The sequence below is a fragment of the Mesitornis unicolor genome, unplaced genomic scaffold, assembly GCF_000695765.1.
Source record: "Mesitornis unicolor isolate BGI_N332 unplaced genomic scaffold, ASM69576v1 scaffold1710, whole genome shotgun sequence".
Taxonomy (NCBI): domain Eukaryota; kingdom Metazoa; phylum Chordata; class Aves; order Mesitornithiformes; family Mesitornithidae; genus Mesitornis; species Mesitornis unicolor.
This window is the reverse complement of record NW_010157497.1, coordinates 17158-39196: the sequence shown is the minus strand read 5'-3', so window position 1 is coordinate 39196 and position 22039 is coordinate 17158. Positions and strand designations below refer to the sequence as shown.

Genomic DNA, 22039 nt, shown 5'->3' with positions numbered 1-22039 from the left:
AAGTGAATACAATGCAGTCTTGATAGTCTTTTTAAAAAAGAAGGTTGAAATTGGGATGTACCAATTTAGCAAAGTAAGCTTTCAAAATGGGGATGACACTTTCATTTTTTTCAGCTGAGCACTTCAAAAGCCATCAAAATAGCTGTTACCTCCTGTTCTGGAAACTGTCAGGAACCTATAGATAAACATAAAATAATACAGGAGCAGGAAAAAATGTTATGCCAGCAGTTAATGTTGTTGTTATTAATTCTATTTTTTTTTCTTTTTACAGTGTATCCTATTCAGTGCACGTCTCTGAGGATTACCCAGGTACAGTGCAACATTCCTGTCTATGACACATGTATGCATGTTACCACAATTTGCTATATTCGGATGAGAATATCTGAAAGGGTGTTGATGTCTTCCAGGTGCATCCTTGTGCTGATCATTTTCCATTAGTTAGATTATTTTCACAGTCATTTCTCCTTTTCAGGTATCATATATCAGCTGGGTCAGGGTGAGAAAACCTGGTTCACAAGTTCACAGAGACCAGAGCTGGTGGTGCTTTCTGTGTCTGGAGCCAGCAGTGATAGGAATGAGAAAGCTCTCAACTCCTCTTTGGCATGGTAGATAAAGCTTGATCTTTCAGGAGGCTGAGCAGCTTGGCACAGGGCCAGCAAAGCACTTCCATGTTAGACTTTAATGAGACTGCTCATGTTCTTCAAGTTAAGCCTCTGGACTGTGCATTGATGCTTCTCAGGGTCAGTTGAAGCCAAGGGTTTGTGCATGGGTACATCTTTGGTAATGTAAGTTTGCAAAGCTGTTGCCAGCTGCTCAGTCCTGCCTCCCATTCACACTCTGAGCTGGGTTGGCTGAAGCATTTGTGTAACTGTGTGGCCAGTCTGGACAAGGGGAATTATTCATATGAAAGACAACCACGCCAAAAGCTAGTTTTCAGCTAGCTTATTTCCCCAATTTCCTTCACAGAGAGACTGCACTGCCACAGAGGTTAGCATAAGCAGGAGAGGGAAGTGGGGATCAGGGCAGATAGGTCCTCTGCAAGTGAAGGTACACTGTAGTACTGCTGGATTGCACACATTGTGTATTTTGCACCTGGTGTGTTTAATTGTGAGTACCATGAATAATATGAAACCCCCTGGCCTTTTTTGATCTTTATCCATAACATCTCTGTAATATCTCCATAACATCGTCTTGTTTCTTTTAGAAACTGTAAAGAAGTGAGACTTTGATCTTCTTCACTGATAAGCCATAGACTGTATCTGTTCAAAACACTAGAGTGTTTGGAACAGATATGGAGAGAAGTCAACATCAGGAGTGAAGCTAATTACAGTGGATTATGTGAAAGAATGCTAACAACTTCTATGAGAGATTTTTTTTACCAGTAAAAACTGGTAAACTGCTACTACTAATAATCTATTTGATATGTAGTAAGGGGAACAACTGAGATTTGTAAATTACACAATCATACCAGTGATAAATTGATTTACTGATTATTTGGTTGACCTGACAATGAACGGAGAAGCAAATAGTTGGAAAAAATGTGCATCATAGGTTATTAACAGTTTGTTTTATTAAACATCACGAAACTTGACCTCTGGGAACCCCTAACTAAATGGCAAGCTGCAGCACTGGACCAGCAATTGTTCCCACAGCACATTGAGAACTGATGTTCTGGAAAACTCCAGTCTGACAGACCTCAAACTTCCCTTACAAATGCTATTTGCAGCATCCCCTAGTGGCCTACAAGTCTAAGTGACTCTAGGGGTTCTAAAACCTAATGAATATTCTCTGCCATCACTCTCTGTGTTTTAAAGCCAGATAGAATTTAAACATTTCATACTGTAGCTAACTTGGGGATGGGGAGAAACCAGCTGCACATGTTTAGTGATTAAAATCAGTTTTGAAAGAACTCATTTCATTCATATTACAAGCTTTGACAGGATATATGTTATCTTTGTGATGAAGAAGTGTTCAGTGTGTTAGGATTGATAATGACTCATTATCATTTTAGAGCTTTGACCCTAAAAATACTCATTTTGACTTGGTGAGCCATATTCTTTGTCTCCTCTCTTTGTCCTCAATCTCCAGTTTAACATTACAGCTGACTGAAGCTCTCTTCTCTAGCATCTATTTTAAGAGTTGTTTTAGGCACATGTTATGGTGCGATGGTGTCCTGTTTGGGGAGCTATGTGCTGATGTCTTCTTCAGCTGGAAGATGATGTTCAAGTACTGCTGCTGGTTGATAGAGTTCAGAACAGCACGTGCTCATCAGATTAGATATCTCACAGGATAAATCTTTACAGAGAAAGATTTTGGTCCATTACACAGAATCACAGAATCACAGAACGTTAGGGATTGGAAGGGACCTCAAAAGATTGTCTAGTCCAATCCCCCTGCTGGAGCAGGAACACCTAGATGAGGTTACACAGGAAGGCGTCCAGGCGGGTTTTGAATGTCTCCAGAGAAGGAGACTCCACAACCTCTCTGGGCAGCCTGTTCCAGTGCTCTGTCACCCTCACTGAGAAGAAGTTTCTTCTCAAATTTAAGTGGAACCTCCTGTGTTCCAGTTTGTGTCTGTTACCCCTTGTCTTATCATTGTTTGTCACCGAGAAGAGCCTGGCTCCATCCTCGTGACACTCACCCTTTATATATTTATAAACATGAATGAGGTCTCCCCTCAGTCTCCTCTTCTGCAAACTAAAGAGACCCAGCTCCCTCAGCCTTTCCGCATAAGGGAGATGCTCCACTCCCTTAATCATCTTTGTAGCCCTAGGCTGGACTCTCTCCAGCAGTTCCCTGTCCTTCTTGAACTGAGAGGCCCAGAACTGGACATTAGTGCGTAGATATACTAGTCTTGTATCTGCTGGAGATGAAGAGTCTGTAATACCCAGTGAATCAAATTTGGAAATCCAGGAGAAGACTGCCGGTTGATCATCTGATAAAATACATAAATATATGAAAATATACTCATAAATTTATGAAAACAGAAGAGATTAAGTTACTATAAAAATTATGTTCATTCAGCCGAAAGTGTTACCACCTCAAGTAAATTTTCAAAATGTTTGATACTGTAAGAAGAGATTGAGGTCATCTGTATACTCTAGCTGCCTGCATTGCTGTTATGTATGTGGCATCACCACTTTGGCATTGATAACAGTGTGTAGCTATTGCTGAATTGCTTCATAAACCGTCAAAAGATTGCAAACAACTGAGCATTAAATCATACCTATGGGAACCGTAATATTACATGACACTTTCAATAATGGAAGGTGTTTGAAAGTTTCATAATTATGAGTGAAAGCTAAAAATATGCTCACAAAGGCACACTGAAGAACTTAATCGGAATTGTGTTGAGACAGTAATATCTCAAAGTTACATACACGTTGCTGAAATTGTGAAAATATCACTGAAAATTGTAAAGGCAGGTGGTAACAATTTCAGCAAAATACTTCTGTAACCATTTTCTCATAACATTGACACAATGGGGAAAATAATGCTCCTAAGGAGCAGTTATAGAATATAACATCAATGAATAGACTGAAGTCCCATTTATATGAGTGGATCATGACTCCTGTGAGAACCATTACAGCAGCAAGTATTTTGCTAAAAAATTTATGTTTGAAGTTATATGTGTTGGCTGCCATAAACTTGTACAACTGCTGTTGTCTTTTATTCCAATGATTTGTGGGTTACACATGTGTTAACAGAAACATAATTTTCTTAGACTTTATTATATTGCAGCAGAGACAGAGAAAACCAGTTTGGCAGCAAGTGGTTTTCTGTATCCCTCCGCTAGGTCCAGGCACTAGATCCTCCACTTAAGAGGAGAGGTGTTCCTGGGTGTAGTGTGTCAGGAACTGGGTGTTGAAGAAAACAAACCAAAACCAGTATCTTAATTTCAAGTTTCATTAGTCTGATGGAAGGAAAGAAAAAACCCTGATGGCTGAAAAACAGAAAAAGAAAACAAAAACTTGGCAGTGAAAATTATACTGTCCAGCTGCCAAGAGAGAATGACAATGAGTGTAAAAATATAATTAAAATCTATAAAACCTGTAATTGAACAGTATTTTTTTCCTAGATATGTATATCTTGGTAACTGTCTATTCTGTGCAGCACGTATGTTGTTTTTCCTGCTTTTTCATACAGCAGTAAGTTCTAGCACATGGATTTCCTTTCTCCTGTCCATATATATGGTTCTAGGTATATTTAGAGCCTCTGTTGTTCCAGCCTGTTAGAGTCTATAGCAGTAAGTTACACTTCCAAACCTGGGAAAGAAATGGGCCGGTGGTGTATTACACCCAAAGCCATCCAGCATGGTGAGGCTGTCAATGAAATGATGGCAGCGATGTGAAGCATGCAAATAGAGGCAAAGCAGGGGTTTTTGAAGAGGGTGAGATGCAGCTGTCCTGGAGGCACAGTTCGCAGCCTGTCCTGCTGGGAAAAGGAAAAGTTGAGAGAAGGATTGAGTGCTAGCAGGTGGCTGAAGGGACCCTGTTTTGTTCGCTCAACACTGTGGCTCTAAAAAACACCCCTGTGCCCAGCACATAGCTGAGAAGTCACGGCCTGAGCTGATGGGGCAGGTTGCTGTCCCAGTGAGAGCGCTGCCCTCAGAGATCCGTGGTGTCAGCCCCCCGCAGCAATGGCACACTCAGAATCTAGGTGTGTTGAGCTGAGCACAAATCGCTAAGATTACCCCATGGGACAGTGCAGGGTTGCAAGTAGGCGAGGGTGTGGGATCATGTCAGACTCGGTAGATGTGTGTGAATGTGGCAGGAAGGCAGGAAGGCAGCAGGGTTGGGAAAGCCCCACATGCCTGTCTGTGTGCAGTGGTACAGCTGCTGGTTTGCTAAAGCAGCGTGGCACACCTGGGCAAGAAATGGGCACCATGCTGGGGCTTCATCTTGACACAGGCTGCTAGGATCTTCTGTAATAAAAAGGACAATATTACTGAATTTACTGCTCAATTTGTGTTAACATCTTTAACATTTCACTGGGAGTACTGTGGTCAAAGGCCTTGAGATTGCAGCAGCATGCTTAAAATTACATGTGGGTTCACGCACTTTGCTGATGTGAGACTGGAGCATTCGGAATTATGATAGATTAAGTCCTTGTTTCAGTTCTGTTATTTGTCGCTTTAACTGTGATTATCTTAATTGCCAGCATTTTTTCTCTAGAGATAAGTTTCAATTCAGTCCAGATCAGTAGAAAACAAAATATTATTACTTTCATATCTAGTTCAGCAATTCATGCAAAATTAACCTAGTTTGGTTGAAAACCAAAAGAAGAAACCAGATCAACCCAAAGAACAACACACACACCCCTCAGCCTAATCCCTACATTTTATAAGAGAATTTGGGATAGACTTTCCATATTCATATCCATACCTAACATTTTTGTTAAGTGGGAGGATTTTTTTTTTCCTGAATCAGGCACAGGTAAAGTTATCCACTGATTAGAAGATACTTCAAACAACCTTTATCTGAGTAGGCAAAATGAGGCACAGGTATTTTGCATAATGAGTTGTTAATACCTAGCTCTGAATGCAGCCTTCACACTGCACAGCAGATCTAGCTTGAGTTTTAGTGTCAGGCATAGCAAAAAACATAGAACAAGTCTTCATTTTGGAAGAGGTTGGCTCAAACCACCATAAACCTTTGTGCGACAGTTCAGGGCAGAGCTTGGTGTGATTCATGAAAGCCATGACATTGAACTCCAGGGGTTTGCTTGCATAAAATTTGAGTCTGAATCTTCAGTCCATTAGGAATTGTTATTTTTGTTAGCAATCTCAAGAGAAAAAAAAACACACCAGGAAAATGGTAGTGCTCGGCGTCCCTAGCTGTCTAGGGAGTCGTTCCTTATGGTACAAGGGTGGGATGAGCAACATGGGAAGGGGCTGGCAAAGCTCAACTGGACTTCACCATGCGAAGTGTTTTTCTTTTGTAGATAACACTTACGTTTCCAGTTCTGATAATGATGAAGATGTGTTAGTTACAACAGAACCAATTCCAGTAATTTTCCACCAAATCGCTACAGGTAATCTTATGCCCCAAGTGTTTTATCAAGTTCATATTTTGTGAGGAAAGACAAGATGTTGCCTGCACTTAACGGGAGATACAGTAATGTATGCAGCTATACTGTTTGCTGTTTTCTCACAGTCTTGCTGTAGTAAAATGTCCTACCTTTCAGAACAGAGGTAATCAAAATATTTCTTTTGGGGATCAAGATGATTGCGTAGGCAGAATCTGTTTTATTCTTTTTAATGTCTTGCAGTCTGTGCTAAAGCAGTTCTCCTTGAATACAGTAGAGATGCTTAATACTTCCCAATTATAGGTTTTCATGCTCACTTACTTAAAACTTCACTAACTCTTCACCACTGCAGATGAAATGGTTTATAACTACCATTGCCTTTGGTGAATTATTTCAGGAAATTTCAAACAAAATGGTTCAGCTGTTTCAGTAAATTAGAGTATAGAAAAAAATATATTTTTCCCAGTGATTTTGGGAACCTCTCCTTTGAAATTATTTCCATACTTTCAAAAAGTAATTGATACATTGAAGGGTATGCTTTTTAGACATATAGGCACATTTATACAATACATAATCAAGATTCGTGCATAGTCTGTAGAGACTTTTTAGATTTTAGCAGCCAAATTCCCTGGCGATTTCAGGCTGCAGGAGAAACTGTGTAGAGCAGTCTTAATTCTGGCAGTTCTTCAGATAGGAACACTTGACTTTGCAGTCTTTTTATTATTATTACAATGCTTTAGGGCTTTTTTTGCATAACACAGAATTACTTTGAATTCCACTGGAAAACCAATATGATCTGATGATGTGTCTCTAATCTCATATACTGGTGTAAATCAAGAATAATTTTACTGAAGTTGATGCAGTGGCACCCAAAGTAAAACTGGCCATTATAGTCAGAAGTTTAAGATAAATTTTACTTGTGAATATTTCTTTAACTTAGAAAGGAATAAAGCCTGTCATTTAAAATGGAATAAAATACCTATGTTTTTTATGGAAGATAATCTGATTTAATTTTGCTGAGGAGTTTTAAATTTTCCTTCTTTTATGAAGTGTACAAAATTAATGAATTACACTAAATTGTAAATCACAGATTGGGAAAAACAAATCTCCTACATGTACCAGCTGAGTTTCATTTCACAGCTAAAAATACGAGTCTTCTGAGATTTAGGGGCTTCTTTATTTTAGAATGTTGTATTTTGAACTCCTTGATGCTTTTCAAATATGTAACATTTTGTTTCTTACTTGCTCTACTACTGCAACTAAGTATTTCAAGTCTGCATATGCAATATTATTTCACGTTTTTCACAGATGTTCCCTATTTTCCATTTTCTTTTAAGAATTAAGAAAAACCAGTGATGTCAACTATTGCTTATCCATAAAATCAAAATTACAGAGGGAGAATGGAGAGGTATGTATTTCCTGTGTGCATATTTTAACAGAAGTTAATTTAAGAGACAGACAAAAAAATGAATTATTCACCATAGATTTCCTATCAAATGTATGCTTACTCAAACTGTACACATTTACACAGTTTAGAAGATGACTGTAGTTCTTTGGGTTTCATTTGTGAGTTAACTGGTGAATCACTTAGTTGGTACAGGGATGCTCCCATCTTAGGAAATACTGTTTTGATGTCTATTTAATTTTTTATTCTACAGTGGTATAGACACTGTCTTCCCTAAAAATACAGTTCTTCTGGAGGAGTAGCTCATGATGCCATAATTTTTTAACCTACTCTTGCATGTAGGACCACATCCCATTTATTAGCTCACTGTTTCTTCATGTGGCCTACAGCAGCCGCACTGAAATGTCTAGACCTTTGCAAGACTGTTAGCTATAATAATATCTGGGGTTTTAAGGCCTTCCAGTCATGGCCATATTTGTGCTGTACCTCTGGCAAAGGTCCCTGACTGGTCACACTGAGACATTCACTCAGGAAAGAAGTGGTACTAACGTGAAGTCTGCAGGGCTTCACGGTGTTATGAGCTCAAAGAAAGCACCACATAGGCTCCTACCCCAAGCAAGACATTGAGGACTTTATCAGGAATTCAAGTGTTTTAACTTAAAGACTTCTTTTGGTAAGGGTGATTATGGAGCTTATGATGAGTGCTGTTTATGCTCTGATCTGTATTTGATCCTGGAAAGGGGAAATAATTGTGCCTGGATGTGCTAATATGTATGGTTGGATTTTTTAGTAGATGAAACCTGATTTTATGTAAAAAGCTTCACTGGAAATACTTTACTTCTACTGCCTCATCCTTGTATTCAGTGTATAGTAAACATTAGAAATTCAACTTTAGGAAGAATTTACCCATTTGATTAAAAGCCTAAAAGATATAGTCAGCCTCCATGGGACAGAGTTTGAGCTTTTATTTTAGTTTTAGTTAAACAAGGTACTTAAATATGGAAATACTGAAAAAAAAACAACCCAACTTAAAAAAAAGTCTCTCACACTGACCATTTCTGTCAGCTAGACAATTAGAGCTTTGGTTAGAATAGGATGTGTTTCTTGCTATTCTAATGTGAGAGTTTCCTTTCCATTTGGTTTGTGTTGAATTTTTGTTCAGTTGAGATCTGTTTTAACACAGTCTTCCCCGTGAGCTAAGGTTATTATAAAGCGTAGAGGACTAAAGTCACTTTGTTTCTTTTTGTTGAAGTAGAAGCAGAAATTATTTTTATGCCTTGTTGTAGAAAATTGCTGTGAAGTTGGCTGAAATACAATTTTTGTTCTATGTATAGATACAGTGAATAGAGCAGGAATTTAGAGGCAAAGGTAGGGAAACAGGATTGTGATGTCTAACCATAGAAATTGTTGATAAGTATATATTTGACTTAATATATGGGATTTTGGGGTAACTTCTAGTCTTTGATTCATACATCTGATTTCTATTCCATTATGTCTCTGCAAGACATAAATACAAAATAAGCAATGAGTACATTGTGTCCAGGTTGAGGTGAAGAATTAAGATTTTAACAGGTGTACTTTAGGCAGTCCTTGTCAGCATCAGGCCTAGAAGTGACACATGGACTGTGGGAAACAAGAATTAATATCTTCAAGCAATTACATAATTTTAAGTAAAGCTTCCATTGGTGGGAAGGAGGATATAACACTTCAGCTCATGCTGAGTTGCAGTCTGTACCAGGATCAGTTTTATTTACTTGAGTGCACTTATTCAGAGAGCAACCTATTTAGAGCAGGTTTTACTTGGGTAAGCATATTACTTTTTAATCCTTAATTTTCAAAGTCTTGGAGCTACTGAGAGAATTAAGTTTGAACTTTTCTGGCAATAGGCTGGTACTTCTGTTAAAAATAATAATTAAGCAGCAATGTGTCAGTTTTTCACATTCTCCCATGCTCAAACTTGACTTATTTCTTTAAACTATTAGAATTGATTTACCAGAATAAAGTAAATTAAAATTTTATTAGGTCACTGAAACACCATATTAATTAAGTCCAGAACCTGTCTTGGTGGGTAAATTATACTTTGTTTGGCAAAAACACAGAGAGAAGTATCCCTGCGTAGTCTACTGAATTCCCCAGTTCCTTAAAATACCACTCTGTGTCTATAGCCAGACAAAGTATTATTTCTCCAATATATATTCAGGTTGCTTTTGTCTATCCCAGTTCGTGGCTGCTTGTTTTGCCTGATGTTTTACTATTCTTAAAAGAGGCACTTGGTACTCTCCTGAAAAAATGATACTAAAAGATCTTTTAATAAATGGTACTATGAGCTTGTTTGTAAAAACATAATTTCTGTAGTATAATTAGATCTCTAAATGCAAGATAAGCATATTGTTTGTAACATTGTTAACTTTCCTTTTCTGTTAAGGATTCACGACACAACAGCACAGTAGAAGAAGACTCTGAAGGAGATAATGATTCTGAGGAATTTTATTATGGAGGACAGGTAATGGAGGAAATTTTTGCACATTTCAAGAAATTAGTATTTGAAAGCTTCTGTTGTTCATTCCATTGTAAATTTATTACAATAATTTCTTATGTTAATTCAACTTCAAATAGAATTCTGTGTGTATATATACATAGTGTTTTGTAATAGAAATATTTAATATGTTGTACTGTATAATTATATCAAATTTAAAATAAAATCAGGGTTTTTTACATTTGCAAAGCTGTAAGAATAGAAAAAGCAAGTACTCTTCAGAATGTTTGAAAATAGAAGCCAGTTGCTTACTTCCAGGACATAGGTATTCACTATTTAAAGCATATCCCATTATTGATTTAAATGGGAAGTCTGGCTTGATCCAAATCTGTTTCCTTCTGGAGGAGTGCCATTTTGTAAAGTCAAGAGCACTGCAATTTAATGGTAAAAATTGTTATTACAAAGCAATTTTGATCTAGGCAATAGTTCATTCTTTTTCTGAGCTCTACAGTTAAATTCACCTTGAAAAATGCTGCATATTTTTAGATGAATGTACAGCTCTGTGTCTTTCCTTCTTGTTCCCTCAGCAGAATTAGTAATTATTATATTCTGTTATGTATTGGGAAATAAAATCTCTTCATCTCTTTTCCTTTTGCAATGTCAATAGAGCACTTCACACTGCTAGTCTCTTTATTCAGATTTTTCTTATTTTTTTAGTTTAACTATTGCCCCAAAGGAACCATTCCTCAGTCATGTTATTAGAACTGTTTATTTTGATGAACATTTTAACGAATTATGGTTGCTGTTTATGAAAGTTGTCACTGCCTCAGCCTTGAGGCTGGAGCCATCCATGCCCTGGGTGAAGAGCCAAGGCTGCAAGAGCACGCCAGCAAGCGGCCCCAGCCGATTGGGTCAGTGCAGAGAGCATGGGATGCTGACGAGCAGGACATCGCCAAGCCTCTTGTCTTACAGAGCCAACAGTGAGGAGGGGTTTGAACAAAAAATACGCGTTGAGTTCCGTTACTCGGAAAAAACCCAACAACCCATGGTGCTAAAAAACTGATAGAAGTTGTATTGAAACTGGAACTGAAATCATGTATTTTCAGTGTCAGAAATAACAGACATGGGGTGTAGACTCATGTTCGCTTTAGAAGTAACTGCAGAAATTACGACCCTTCAGCTACTGATTCCTACAGCCAATGTAGTGCTGAGGAGGACCTCATACACATACTTCAGTACAAAGAGCGATGGCTTATTTTAATCTATCTGAGAGGAAAAATCCTCTGATTTTGCCCTGTAGTGATGAGTTATGTGTGCTGGCTCCATTTTTCAACTCTGCAGACAGGACAGTAACCTCAAGGTGAAGGAAAAGGCAGCAAGCAGCTGGGAGTGCTTATTTCTTGAACCAGCACTAATACATTTGGTAAAGGATGCCTGCCAGTGCCCAAATGAATGAATAAATATTAACGCTGACTATGAGATATGAACACAGAGAGCAGTACATCATTTTACAGGGTGTAAAAGAGCTGTGTAATAGGCAGTACTGGTTAGAATTTAGTAACCTTATATTTGAAGTGGAAATTACATTGTATTGTATGGTAATTTTTTTTTTGAGGTCATATATTTAATTGAAGGAATTATAACTGGCAAAAAATTACAATTAGATCAGCACTAAAAATAAAGTATCAGATGATTGTGAATGTCTTGAGTATAGAAAATTCAAAAAAGCAAAATAAGGACAACAAACAAAGAAGACATCATAGAAAGTATATTTAACAAGAGAGTGTCATGGTTTAGGGAGACAAAAAAGGAAATTTCGAATTTCACATTTCATAGGAAATCAGGTAATGTGCAAAGTCCCTCAGGGGATAAAAGGAACAGACCTTTTTCAAATAAAATTATTTTAAGAGTTATTAAATGAGCATAATTTAGGAACTGTATCAGGAAGACAAAATAGTTGACTGTATAGGAGGGGAACAAGCAAGGCAAGCTGCTGTCATTTGAGATGAGTGTGTGCAGCGCCCACAAACAAAGGGGACAAAATTACTGACTGTCAACTGCAGGGTGTAAATGCCAGTGTAATTGTGTGCAATACAGCTGGGAAAGGATGGAGGTTAGGGATAGTTCCTAACATTTCTAAGTGGCTACAGCTGGAAAGACCAGAGAGCAACTGATGATGAAACAAGGACCAAAATGGAATTTGTTGATCGGTGAAAACAAGATACAACCTTTTGGTCATAAATTAAATGCTCGTATCCACTTCTTATGCACCTGCTTGTAATCCTCCCTAAGGATTTAAAGGATAAATACTTTAAAGTAGCTAAGTGATTCAATAGCCTAAGACCTATTGATTTTCAATGGGATTTAGGTTTGTAAATCACTTAATCTCCTTTAAAAATGCAACCTTTTGTCATTATGTGGGATAAAATTATGTCAATCAGGTCTCAGATTAAAATCTGAGACTTTCTAAACACAGACCCTTCAGACACAGCAAAGTTATCAGATTTTTTAGCTTTTATATTCAGTTTCTCTGAGACTCATTGTTAATTCTTGCTTTAAATCTCTATCTCCTACATTTGCAAATGAGAACAAGAGATTGAAACAGTAATACTACTGCCTTTGATACACTCTGCCTCTCACGCTTAAATTACAGGAGATACTTGCAAATGCAGATAGGCAAACTCTGACAGTCTCCTCTGCATACATCAGATGTCTGTGGCACCATTTCAGGGGTGGAAAGCACCGCTATTGTGGTCTTGCAGTTTGCCAGAACACTGCTTTCTTTCCTTTTTGAGTTCATAACTTCTTACCATCAGAAAACAGATTGGAGAAAGCATTATATTGAGCAGTTCAGTGTTCTGCATATTGTTCCTTTTGCATTTTCCTGTTATTGATACACAAGACTAATTAAAAATGTGGTTTATGGCCAACAAAGGTGGTGAGTGCACCACAGCTCTGATTTGTGAAATCATTGCAGGAAGCAGGACAGTGATTATTTATGAACCTTTAAAGAATTCATCTTTGAGTAAAGAGCATGTATAAAGTATTGGTTTACTCCTACATAAAGTGAAAAAATTATGTAATAAAGGTTTTCTTCCTATGCTCTTCTACCTGGAACACTCTTCTGACCTGCCTGCCCAGACAAATGGGGGATATTTGGCTTATATCCTTTTAGTCGTGAATATTGTTGATACCTCTGATAAACACATGCCTGTGCTATACTGATGAATTTTGTGCCTTGTATTTGAAGAGTTCTAAGTCAAATCAAATTATGCTTTGCTAATTTTCACATGTAAAAAGTGATCAGCTGGTTATTATTTTAATTCTATTGAAATTTATTTAATTAAATTGAAAAGTGCATCTACATACCAGAGCTGAATGTGTCACAGCACTAGTCTCCTACAGATCTGGATGTACAAATGGAAGAAACAGGAGTACAGTTAGATACAGTTCTGCAATAACAAGAATTCTCTGCAGGAATTCCTGTATAACAAGATATATATGTATATGTCTATATGTCTAAAGGGATAGATTTCACTCTTGTGCCCTTGTGCCTTGCTTTCTGTATTTGTCAAAGGTACAAGCCAAATCCTACTCTCATTTCTGAATATGTCCATATCTAGGGAGTTAATTGACTTTTGTGGAATTTCTGTTCAAAGAAGTAGACTTAGGTTCACACCATCAAGAGCACATTGCTTAATAAGGAAGTAGTAATAAACTGTAAATAAATTGTTACAAATCTAAAGAGGTATTTCGGTCCTTGTAGACAATAGGAGGATATTAATTATTTTTACTTCATACAGTCCAACCAAAACAGCTTACAATTTTGCTTTATAGTGTAAGCACTAACATAAATGTTTCCAGTTAAAAAAAATGAAAATGGAGCTATCTAAATACATGTTTCTTTACACCCTCTCTGGTAAAATACTTAAAATGTGAAAGTGTTCTTTAATGTTACTTTTTTTTTCCATTTGGTGTCATTGTGCTGGCGAACAGAATGCAGCCAATGGGTAGTCTGAAAAAGTAATTTGTATGCTGAGACACTTGTTACATAGAATAGTTTTGTGCTTCTCTTGTTGAGCCCAAGCCATTCTGTGTCTAATATATATGAGAGTATGACAACCAGAAAGAGGGAGGAAACCTTTGTCCTGTAGTGGTTGGGCTGGAATGATGCGATTGGGGTGATCTGGTCCTTCTCTCGCTTAACAGTTTTAAAAGGCACAAGTGTCCCAGAACAAACCTCAGGACAAGACAGGGCAGAGAGATGATCCCACAAACAGTAGTGGGACCCTCAAAAAATTTTGAGACAGAGGTGCCTGCTTTGCAAATCTCGTTGTTTAGCAGACGTAGACCACCTCAGTGCTTTAGCATATCAACACAATGTCCTTTCTGAGTGTGGCACTAACGAATCTTTATGCAGCATATTATTTTGCAGGGGGAACTTTCAAGAGCCTAGATCAGGTGCCAGTAATGAAATAAATAAGAACTCCTAGGATATTTTTTTCCCCGGTAGGTTAGCTATGATGGAGAAATTCACAAGCACCCACAGCTGGAGGCTGATTTGACAGCAGTGAGAGAGATCTATGGACCTAATGCAGTATCTCTCAGGTATGTCATTGACCTTTCCGTTTTGTGGAACCTTTGATGTTTTGGAGTTTGAGTCCCATGTGGACCTTCTCTGACTGCCAAAGCACAAGTATCTTCTGGTAATGTTTTTTTTTCTTGGGGTTGAATACTGATACAGCTGGCTGTGCTGAAAACAAGCCCTTTTCTGCCATATTCTGTCCTTGGCCCTGGAAGTAAACAGGAAGCGTGATAAGAGATTTGGTAAATGTTTTCCCTAAGGAAAGACTGAAGGAATTTTGTGTAGTCTTAAAAAAAAGAGGAGAATATATAATAACAGTTGATGTTCTTCAAAAAAGCTATTTCTAGATAGGATAAGTCATAAAATGTTCTCTGTTGTCATCATGAGAGAGGTAACAAGAAGCTAGCTTCATTAGCAACAAACAAGTATTTTATTAGACTTTAGGAAAGCTTTCTAATTGCTGGAATCTAAAGTATCCTACACAGGGAAGTGGTGGAACCTCAGTCAGAGGTGGATTGCAAAGTGTAATTACACAATAATTCTGTTGGGCATATATGAGTGTGTATGATTCTGGCAGAGGGCATTGCTGTATCATATTTTTAATACACTTCAGGTCTTCTATAACTTCATTTTCCATCTATGTAAACTTAATAATTCCATAACAATAACAGGCAAGATGTTACAGACCTGTAAGATGTCTTACAAATAAAATACCAAAGTTGTCATACAAACCAAGTAATAAAATACAGAGAGGATAAAAACCTTAGGCATACTTATATTGCAAGTAACAATTCCTATTGAACTCTAAGAAATGAGCTCTCTTATTTTTGTCTAAGAAGAGAGAGCATGTCTACAATAAGGGTGTATTGTACCTTTTCAAATTAAGTGGAAATTTCATTACTGGAAGCATTGTGATGTCGTTGAGCTCACTGTAGCAGAAGTTGGTATCTGTGACTCCTTTTGGCATGTGGAAAAGTTTAATGCTTCTTTCATCATGCTGCAGTTCAAAATACATATAAATTCCTGCAAATGACATTCAGTTTAATTCCTCTCCTGCAGCTCCACTTCTCTGTGGAGAGAGAGGTCTGTCTGACAGTGACATCCACTGAAATGTGTATTTCCTAGACAGTTGACCCTCTTTTAGTAGTCTCTTGCTGTTATAGAGTCAACTGTACATATAAAAGTAAAGTTCCTATACCTGCATGATTTTCACCACTGCCCTTTAAAATATGGCCACCAAAGCCATGAAAAACTCCAGACTCATCTGTATCTACTTTTACACTGCTTATGTACTGATGGATGAAGGACCACTGAGAGCCTCAAAATCAAGATGTGTTCATGGAGCAATTATAGGCAGCTGGTCATAAACTGCAGGTGCTGGAAGAAAACATTTCTTCCTCACTTTCAGCTTACAGAAGCAAAACTAGACTCAGCATCATGTGTCTAAAATCTGTTTTCGAGGATGGTAATGGAGTGGGAGCAAAGGGACTGCCAGTAATTTCACAGTTACAACTTATTTATATTTTTTCCTTTCTTCCACTAGTATTTCTGTGTTTCATTAGTTCAACTATGTTTCTATTTAATTTATAAACTTATTCTTGTTCACAGCCTTTTGAAACTCAGTCATGTGAGCAACACCACCCTGAGTTCATAAATATTACTTAATAACACTTAATAATACTTAATAACTTATAACTTATAACTTAATAACAATCTCTTCTTTGGATCTTCTGGAAAATTAAAAAAATTATCCGACTACTGTTGTGTAGGATAGTGGCTAAGCCATTCAGTCTTTTACAGTGTTGTTCACTTAAGTAATTTAAATGAAAAGGAAAGCAGTTTTTTATTTAGGTATAAGAGTGAGTTTTTTCTAGTCCTATTTTTTGGAAGTCTTCAAGTGTGTTGGAGGTGGGCAGTCATTTTGACTCAGAAAACGGGAGGCGGAAAAGTCACACTTTAAACGTAAAATTTCAGATGGTAACGAAACACCTACAAGCATAAGTTAAATCTGAACCTCGGGAATCCCAGCAACAGTAGACTTTACAGATAAAATAAGGTAACTATTGCCTTGAACACATTACAGGGCAATCATTATGTTTTGACAAACAAATGCTTGAATGTATCAAGCAATCCCACAGGCATAATATGCAACCCTCTAGGCTATGTTGTATTTGTCTTCAATGATTTATCTCAAGCCTCTCCTTAGTTTACTGGCTATTAACCTGAAATACTTTTGAATATTAACTAGGGTTTTCTTAGGTCATAAATGGGAGATGCATGTGACCATTATTGTTTTCTTGATTTATTTGTGCAATGCACGAGACAAACATACATATTTAATGGAGAGAGAATTTGTGGGAATTAGTAGAAGAAAAGATTTAGCCTGTTTAAGCAAGATCCACTGAAAGAAAGTTTCAGTGCAGCATATGGTCATCTACTAGGAATATTGATACAATCTGTGTAAATGTATATTTTATAACCATTCTGATTTTACAGATAAGATTATCCTATATAAAATCTTTGCTGTCATAAGTACTCCTGGGCTAAGGAGTATCTTAAAGAGCTCTAATAGAATGTAATTCTTTCCTTTCAGGGAATATGGAGCCATTGATGATGTAGATATTGATCTGCATATTGATGTTAGCTTTCTTGATGTAAGTAATCTAATCACAAAATTACATCATGAACATTAATACCCATTAATTCTGCAACGCATCAGACTCTGGACAACCACTGAGACTTTCCTTTTTCAGAGACTTGACCTTCACAAGTGGCTGTCACGTTATTGATTGCTACTCAGTTGAAGAGTTTCCTTTTCCTTTTATGATCTCATTGTTAAAATGCTTTGTAGGCTTTTATTTACTGCGTGTGTATTTCCTTTCTAACATGCCTTGTGAATGGTAAATGTTTTAACTGATACGAATGACATACATTTCTTTTTTTGCTATCCTGGATATTAATTAGGTGAAAGCACAATAGAGTCCTGGAGGAAAGACAGTCTTGACTGGAGCTCTCCTGTGTGCTTCTCAACATCTTCACCTGATTAGGAAGTGGCAAAGGAGACACAGGACAGTGGTGCTGTTGACTGGCAGCACAGCTTCTGTAACAGTTATGCTCTCATTAACTCCACACTTCCTTACCTCATCTGTGCAGTAACTTCCTGTCCTCTAGCGCTTCTAGGGGCGTCATTAGTTCCTTCACAGATATGTCATATTCTCATGCCAGCACAGCACAGAAGATTTTGTTCTTAGACTTTTCTAAAATTTAAGAAAATCTTATACCTTGAATTATTTTAATTGGTAGTAAGGAGCAAAAGTGTCCTTTGCCCTATGTCATGGGATGAGTTTCCTTTCCATCTTTATTTGCTCCTTTACTTCTCAGCTTTGAAGCAGTGTCTCTTGATAGATGGGAGTGTGTCTGCCTTCACTGTAGACGTAGTGGTGTGTATAAACCTGTGCTCAGTTTAAATGAGCATACTCAAAAACTGGAAGCAGTCTAACGCTGCTCTTAGGGGCATCAGGAGGCAATCATTTGCCTCAAGTCTCAAGTTTAAAGATGGAGTAGGTATTCCACAATGGGGTGAATGGATGGATGGTGTTTATAACAAACCTAAGGTAGACTGACAAAATGCAATAGTTCCTCATGATGGCTAATGACGTCTGTTGTTTTCTTTTGTTTTGGACTAGGAAGAGATTGCTGTGGCTTGGGATGTAATTCGCACAGAGCCTATAATAGTACGATTGCACTGCTCACTTACACAGTACTTAAATGGTCCAGGTTAGTCACCTTTGTATTTTTTATGTGCCTTGTATGGTGTCTTGGTCCAAGCCATGTACTAGGTGATAGATACTCATTCGCTGCCAAGTCTTTGACCTTGCATGTGCTTAGATCTACTGCTGAGAGCAGTCCTACTGATTTCTAATTATGCTTACATATATTTGCATGGCTAGGCCCTTAATAATGACATACTATAAACTGGTTTTTCGAACTTCTTTTCCTGATATCCTTTGCAATGCAATTGCTTCCCCAGGAACCAGGGTTAAGGAATAAAGTTCTACAGTTTCTAATATGTAATTTCTTGATTTTGGAAGTTGGGCATCATCAGCACAGATGAGATATCACTGATAAGATATACATACACAGACCTGTGCCCCTTTTCACACACTTTTAAAGAATCAGGCCATGATAATTATCCTTTCAGCTTCTGATTTGTATGTGACTCAGTCAACTCTGGGAATCTTTAGATTTGAATGAGTTTTTAAGTGAGTAAAGCTTCCTCATGAGGGTAAAAATTGCCAGTGTCCTGAATAATCAACTGATTTTTAAGATGTGGAAACATTCTCATACAACTTCAGATATATTTTTATACTGGGAAGTCAGAACTAAGTTGCAATTTGGATCGTAACTTTCCTGGATTTGGAGGCTTCCAGTACAAGCTGTCATTTCAGGCTTGTATCTGTGGGAGAATACTGCCTCTGTTTAGCAAAATCTGTCCCAGTGAACTGTTTTTATAGGATATGTCACCTGCTGATGCTAACTGAAAGCTATATTCTGCTCATTCAAATAAGCATTTCATTGAATCAGGTTTTTCTGTTTTTTTGACTTTGGTCTTTTTGCCTGCATTTTATTGCTTCAATCTTCTTTGTATATATGCAGATCTTAAAATGGGTATTTTCCATAGCAGGTAGCAGTGTTAGTATTCAGATCATTTCTATCAAAATGTAATTTAAAAAATGTAATTTAAGAAATAAAAATGTGCAGCAAATAAGAGAAGGTGAAGCATGAAGAGCAGCATGCAATAAAAAATGATTTAGTGAAGTGAGAAGGAACAACAAGGTATCAAGGTTAAAATGGGAAGCTTAGTTCCCAGTCCTGCTGCTAACTAATTGTGGGAGTGCCTGAGTACCAAGAAGGGCAAGATCAGGGCCAGAGGCAAGTGCTTCACTTGATTCTGGTTTGATGAGCTCAGCTGCTTTTGCTGCCATGTCTCTTTATTTACCAGAAAAGAGCAATGAGATTCACCATATTTTTTCACTACTGAGCCATAGCTTTATGCTACATCTTTTTTTTCTATAGTACTTTCAGATTGAGAAAAGAAACAGAAATGGAGTATACTCCAAAGCACAGTAGAGTGTATTAGTACCACTTTGTAGCTGTGTAATATCCTCATTTTAGATAGTCATTCTTCTAGTTAATAGCTTGCCTTGTTATTGTATTTGTGGAGAGTTTCTCCACATGCCTTAGAAACCTGGCTTAAATGAGGATGAATCAGACAGTACCAGACTGTCTTCTCTGTCTGTGGAGCTTTGACAACAATTGTCGTCTAGATTTCAGCTTTAAAGATTGCTGGTCTGGGTATGATGATTCATGTTGAAAACTTTTCCCCTTTACCATGTCTTCTAAATTTGACAATTTAAAGACATTGCTACCCCTAATCAAATCATTCATTACTTTTGAAAAAAAAATAGTATGTCTTTAAAAAATGAGATTATATTTGAATTACATTAGAGAAAGGTTATGTACAGGGCTTTGAACTAAGTGAAATTAGATGGCCAGGTTAAATCATAGAATCATAGAATCGTTTTGGTTGGAAAAGACCTTTAAGATCATAGAGTCCAAACACTGAACCAGCCTTAAGTCCACCACTGGACCATGTTCCTTAGCACAACATGTACTCATCTTTTGAACACCTCCAGGGATGATGGTGACTCCACCGTCTTCCTGGGCAGCCTGTTCCAGTGCTTCCAGAGAGACAACTCTCACAGTAAAGAAATTTCTCCTAATATTTAACCTAAACCTCTCCTGGTGTAACTTGCGGCCATTTCCTCTCGTCCTATCAGTAGCTACAAGGGAGAAGAGACTGAACCCCCCCTCATTACAACCTCCTTTCAGGTAGCTGTAGAGGGAAATGTAGATGTATTGTATTTTATTTTGAAATTTATTTTGTTGAAGTAAAATTAAAGGATAAACTTTGACATTCCGAATATATCTGGCTCTCTGAGTGTTCAGAATAGATTTTAGTGTATATATAGGCTTTAAAGTATGGATTTACTTTTTCTAATAAAATTTGAACCACCTCAGATTTTTCATTTATATTCCTTTTTTATTTTAGTGTAGTCATTACCACCTTATGCTTGTAATATGTGTTGGCTGTTGTCCTGCCTTGAGGACCTGAGGCTCTCTCCACAAGTGCTGGATTCCATCTGCCACTTCTATCTAGTAAATTTTATTATAGGATTTTAGTAATACCAGGAGCTAATCTCCAGCCTTCTCTCTGTACACCGTCAATTTCCTGACAGATGAATGTTGATATTTACCTGACATGAATATTAGGATGGGTCTTGAGGAAAATTCAGGGTTATCCTTGGCCACTAGAATTATTATATCAGGCACTTAGATGATGATTATGAATCTTGTATTAAAACACCCTCAGAAAGAAAATCCAGATACTAATTAATTAATTTTATTCCATTCTGAGTTTTCTTCATAGTCACACGTACTGTAGTATGTAATGACTACTTGCATGGAAAAAAAACTAAGATATTAAGTGAGGTGAATTACCAGTCCAGATACATTTAATCTGATGCTGCTCTCTGGTACTTGCATAGTATAAAAAACAAAGACACATTTTTTAAATTAAAATTAATGAGAAGAGATACGTCTGGGAGAATCCAATTTCCTAAATACTCATTAAAGATTATATTGGTTAATATTCCTAAAAGGACCATTAATTTCTTAATAGGCTTAGATGATATGTCCACTTTCACCATTGTTCCAATGGCATTGCTTATAGTAAAGGTCCAGATAGAACAGGGTCCTTAAATATGACTTACGTGGTCATGAGTTCTTGATTATTGCTGTAAGTTCATGTATCAACAACATCTCCTTTATCCGTAGTGCCAACTGTGGATGTATTTCAGATCTCTACTAAGGAAAGATTTGGGCTGGGACATCAGCTGAAAAAGTAAGTCTAGAAAAGTGTAAACCTCTGTTTTTAGGCAAATACCACATTCTTTCGAGTTCCAGGACCACATCAGGTAGGATAAAATTCACAGGTTGTCAGGTTGGTTGGATCAAAGTGTTTTGAACTTGTTTTTCTTTAAATAAAAAGGAACAGAATTTGCCTTTTTAAGTTCAGTTTTGACAGATGCTGAGGAAAGCCTGATTTGTGCTGCCTGCCAGGGTTTTCTGTCACTGCTGCCATGTAGGAAGTAAGCTACAAAAGTTCAAAAGACTGTAGCGAGGAGTGTTCAGTTTTGTGTTTCTGCTTAGATGGTGAAGCCTCTGGAGCAGGAATTTTTCTGAGCATTTTGCATACCCTAATGAGGCTATGCTTTCATGGTGACCTCTAGGATGTACCATAGTAATTAGGCCATCCTCATTTTGAGGACAAGCAGAAAGAATAGTTGAAAAAAATAGCAGTTTCATGATAGTACAATTAAATTTAATAAAATTTTGCTAAGTCATCTTTACACATATGCTTATGTATGTGTAATAAAAGGACACGAATATAGGCTTTAATATCTGACCATTTCAACATCCAGAA

The 22039-nt window shown here is 37.3% G+C and overlaps 1 protein-coding gene across 1 annotated transcript in view; it reads left to right on the top strand.

Moving 5' to 3' along the window:
• Window positions 1-271: 271 nt before the first annotated feature.
• The window catches only part of PARP8 (poly (ADP-ribose) polymerase family, member 8), a gene marked incomplete at its 5' end in the record, with an annotated part of 34503 nt that continues 12735 nt past the window's right edge, over window positions 272-22039 (top strand). Inside the window, 8 exons of the mRNA XM_010180215.1 lie at window positions 272-309; window positions 5944-6033; window positions 7365-7435; window positions 9858-9935; window positions 14422-14516; window positions 17087-17147; window positions 18180-18270; window positions 21391-21457. Of these exons, the coding sequence (XP_010178517.1) occupies window positions 272-309; window positions 5944-6033; window positions 7365-7435; window positions 9858-9935; window positions 14422-14516; window positions 17087-17147; window positions 18180-18270; window positions 21391-21457 (591 nt within the window). The remainder of the gene's footprint in view (window positions 310-5943; window positions 6034-7364; window positions 7436-9857; window positions 9936-14421; window positions 14517-17086; window positions 17148-18179; window positions 18271-21390; window positions 21458-22039) is intronic.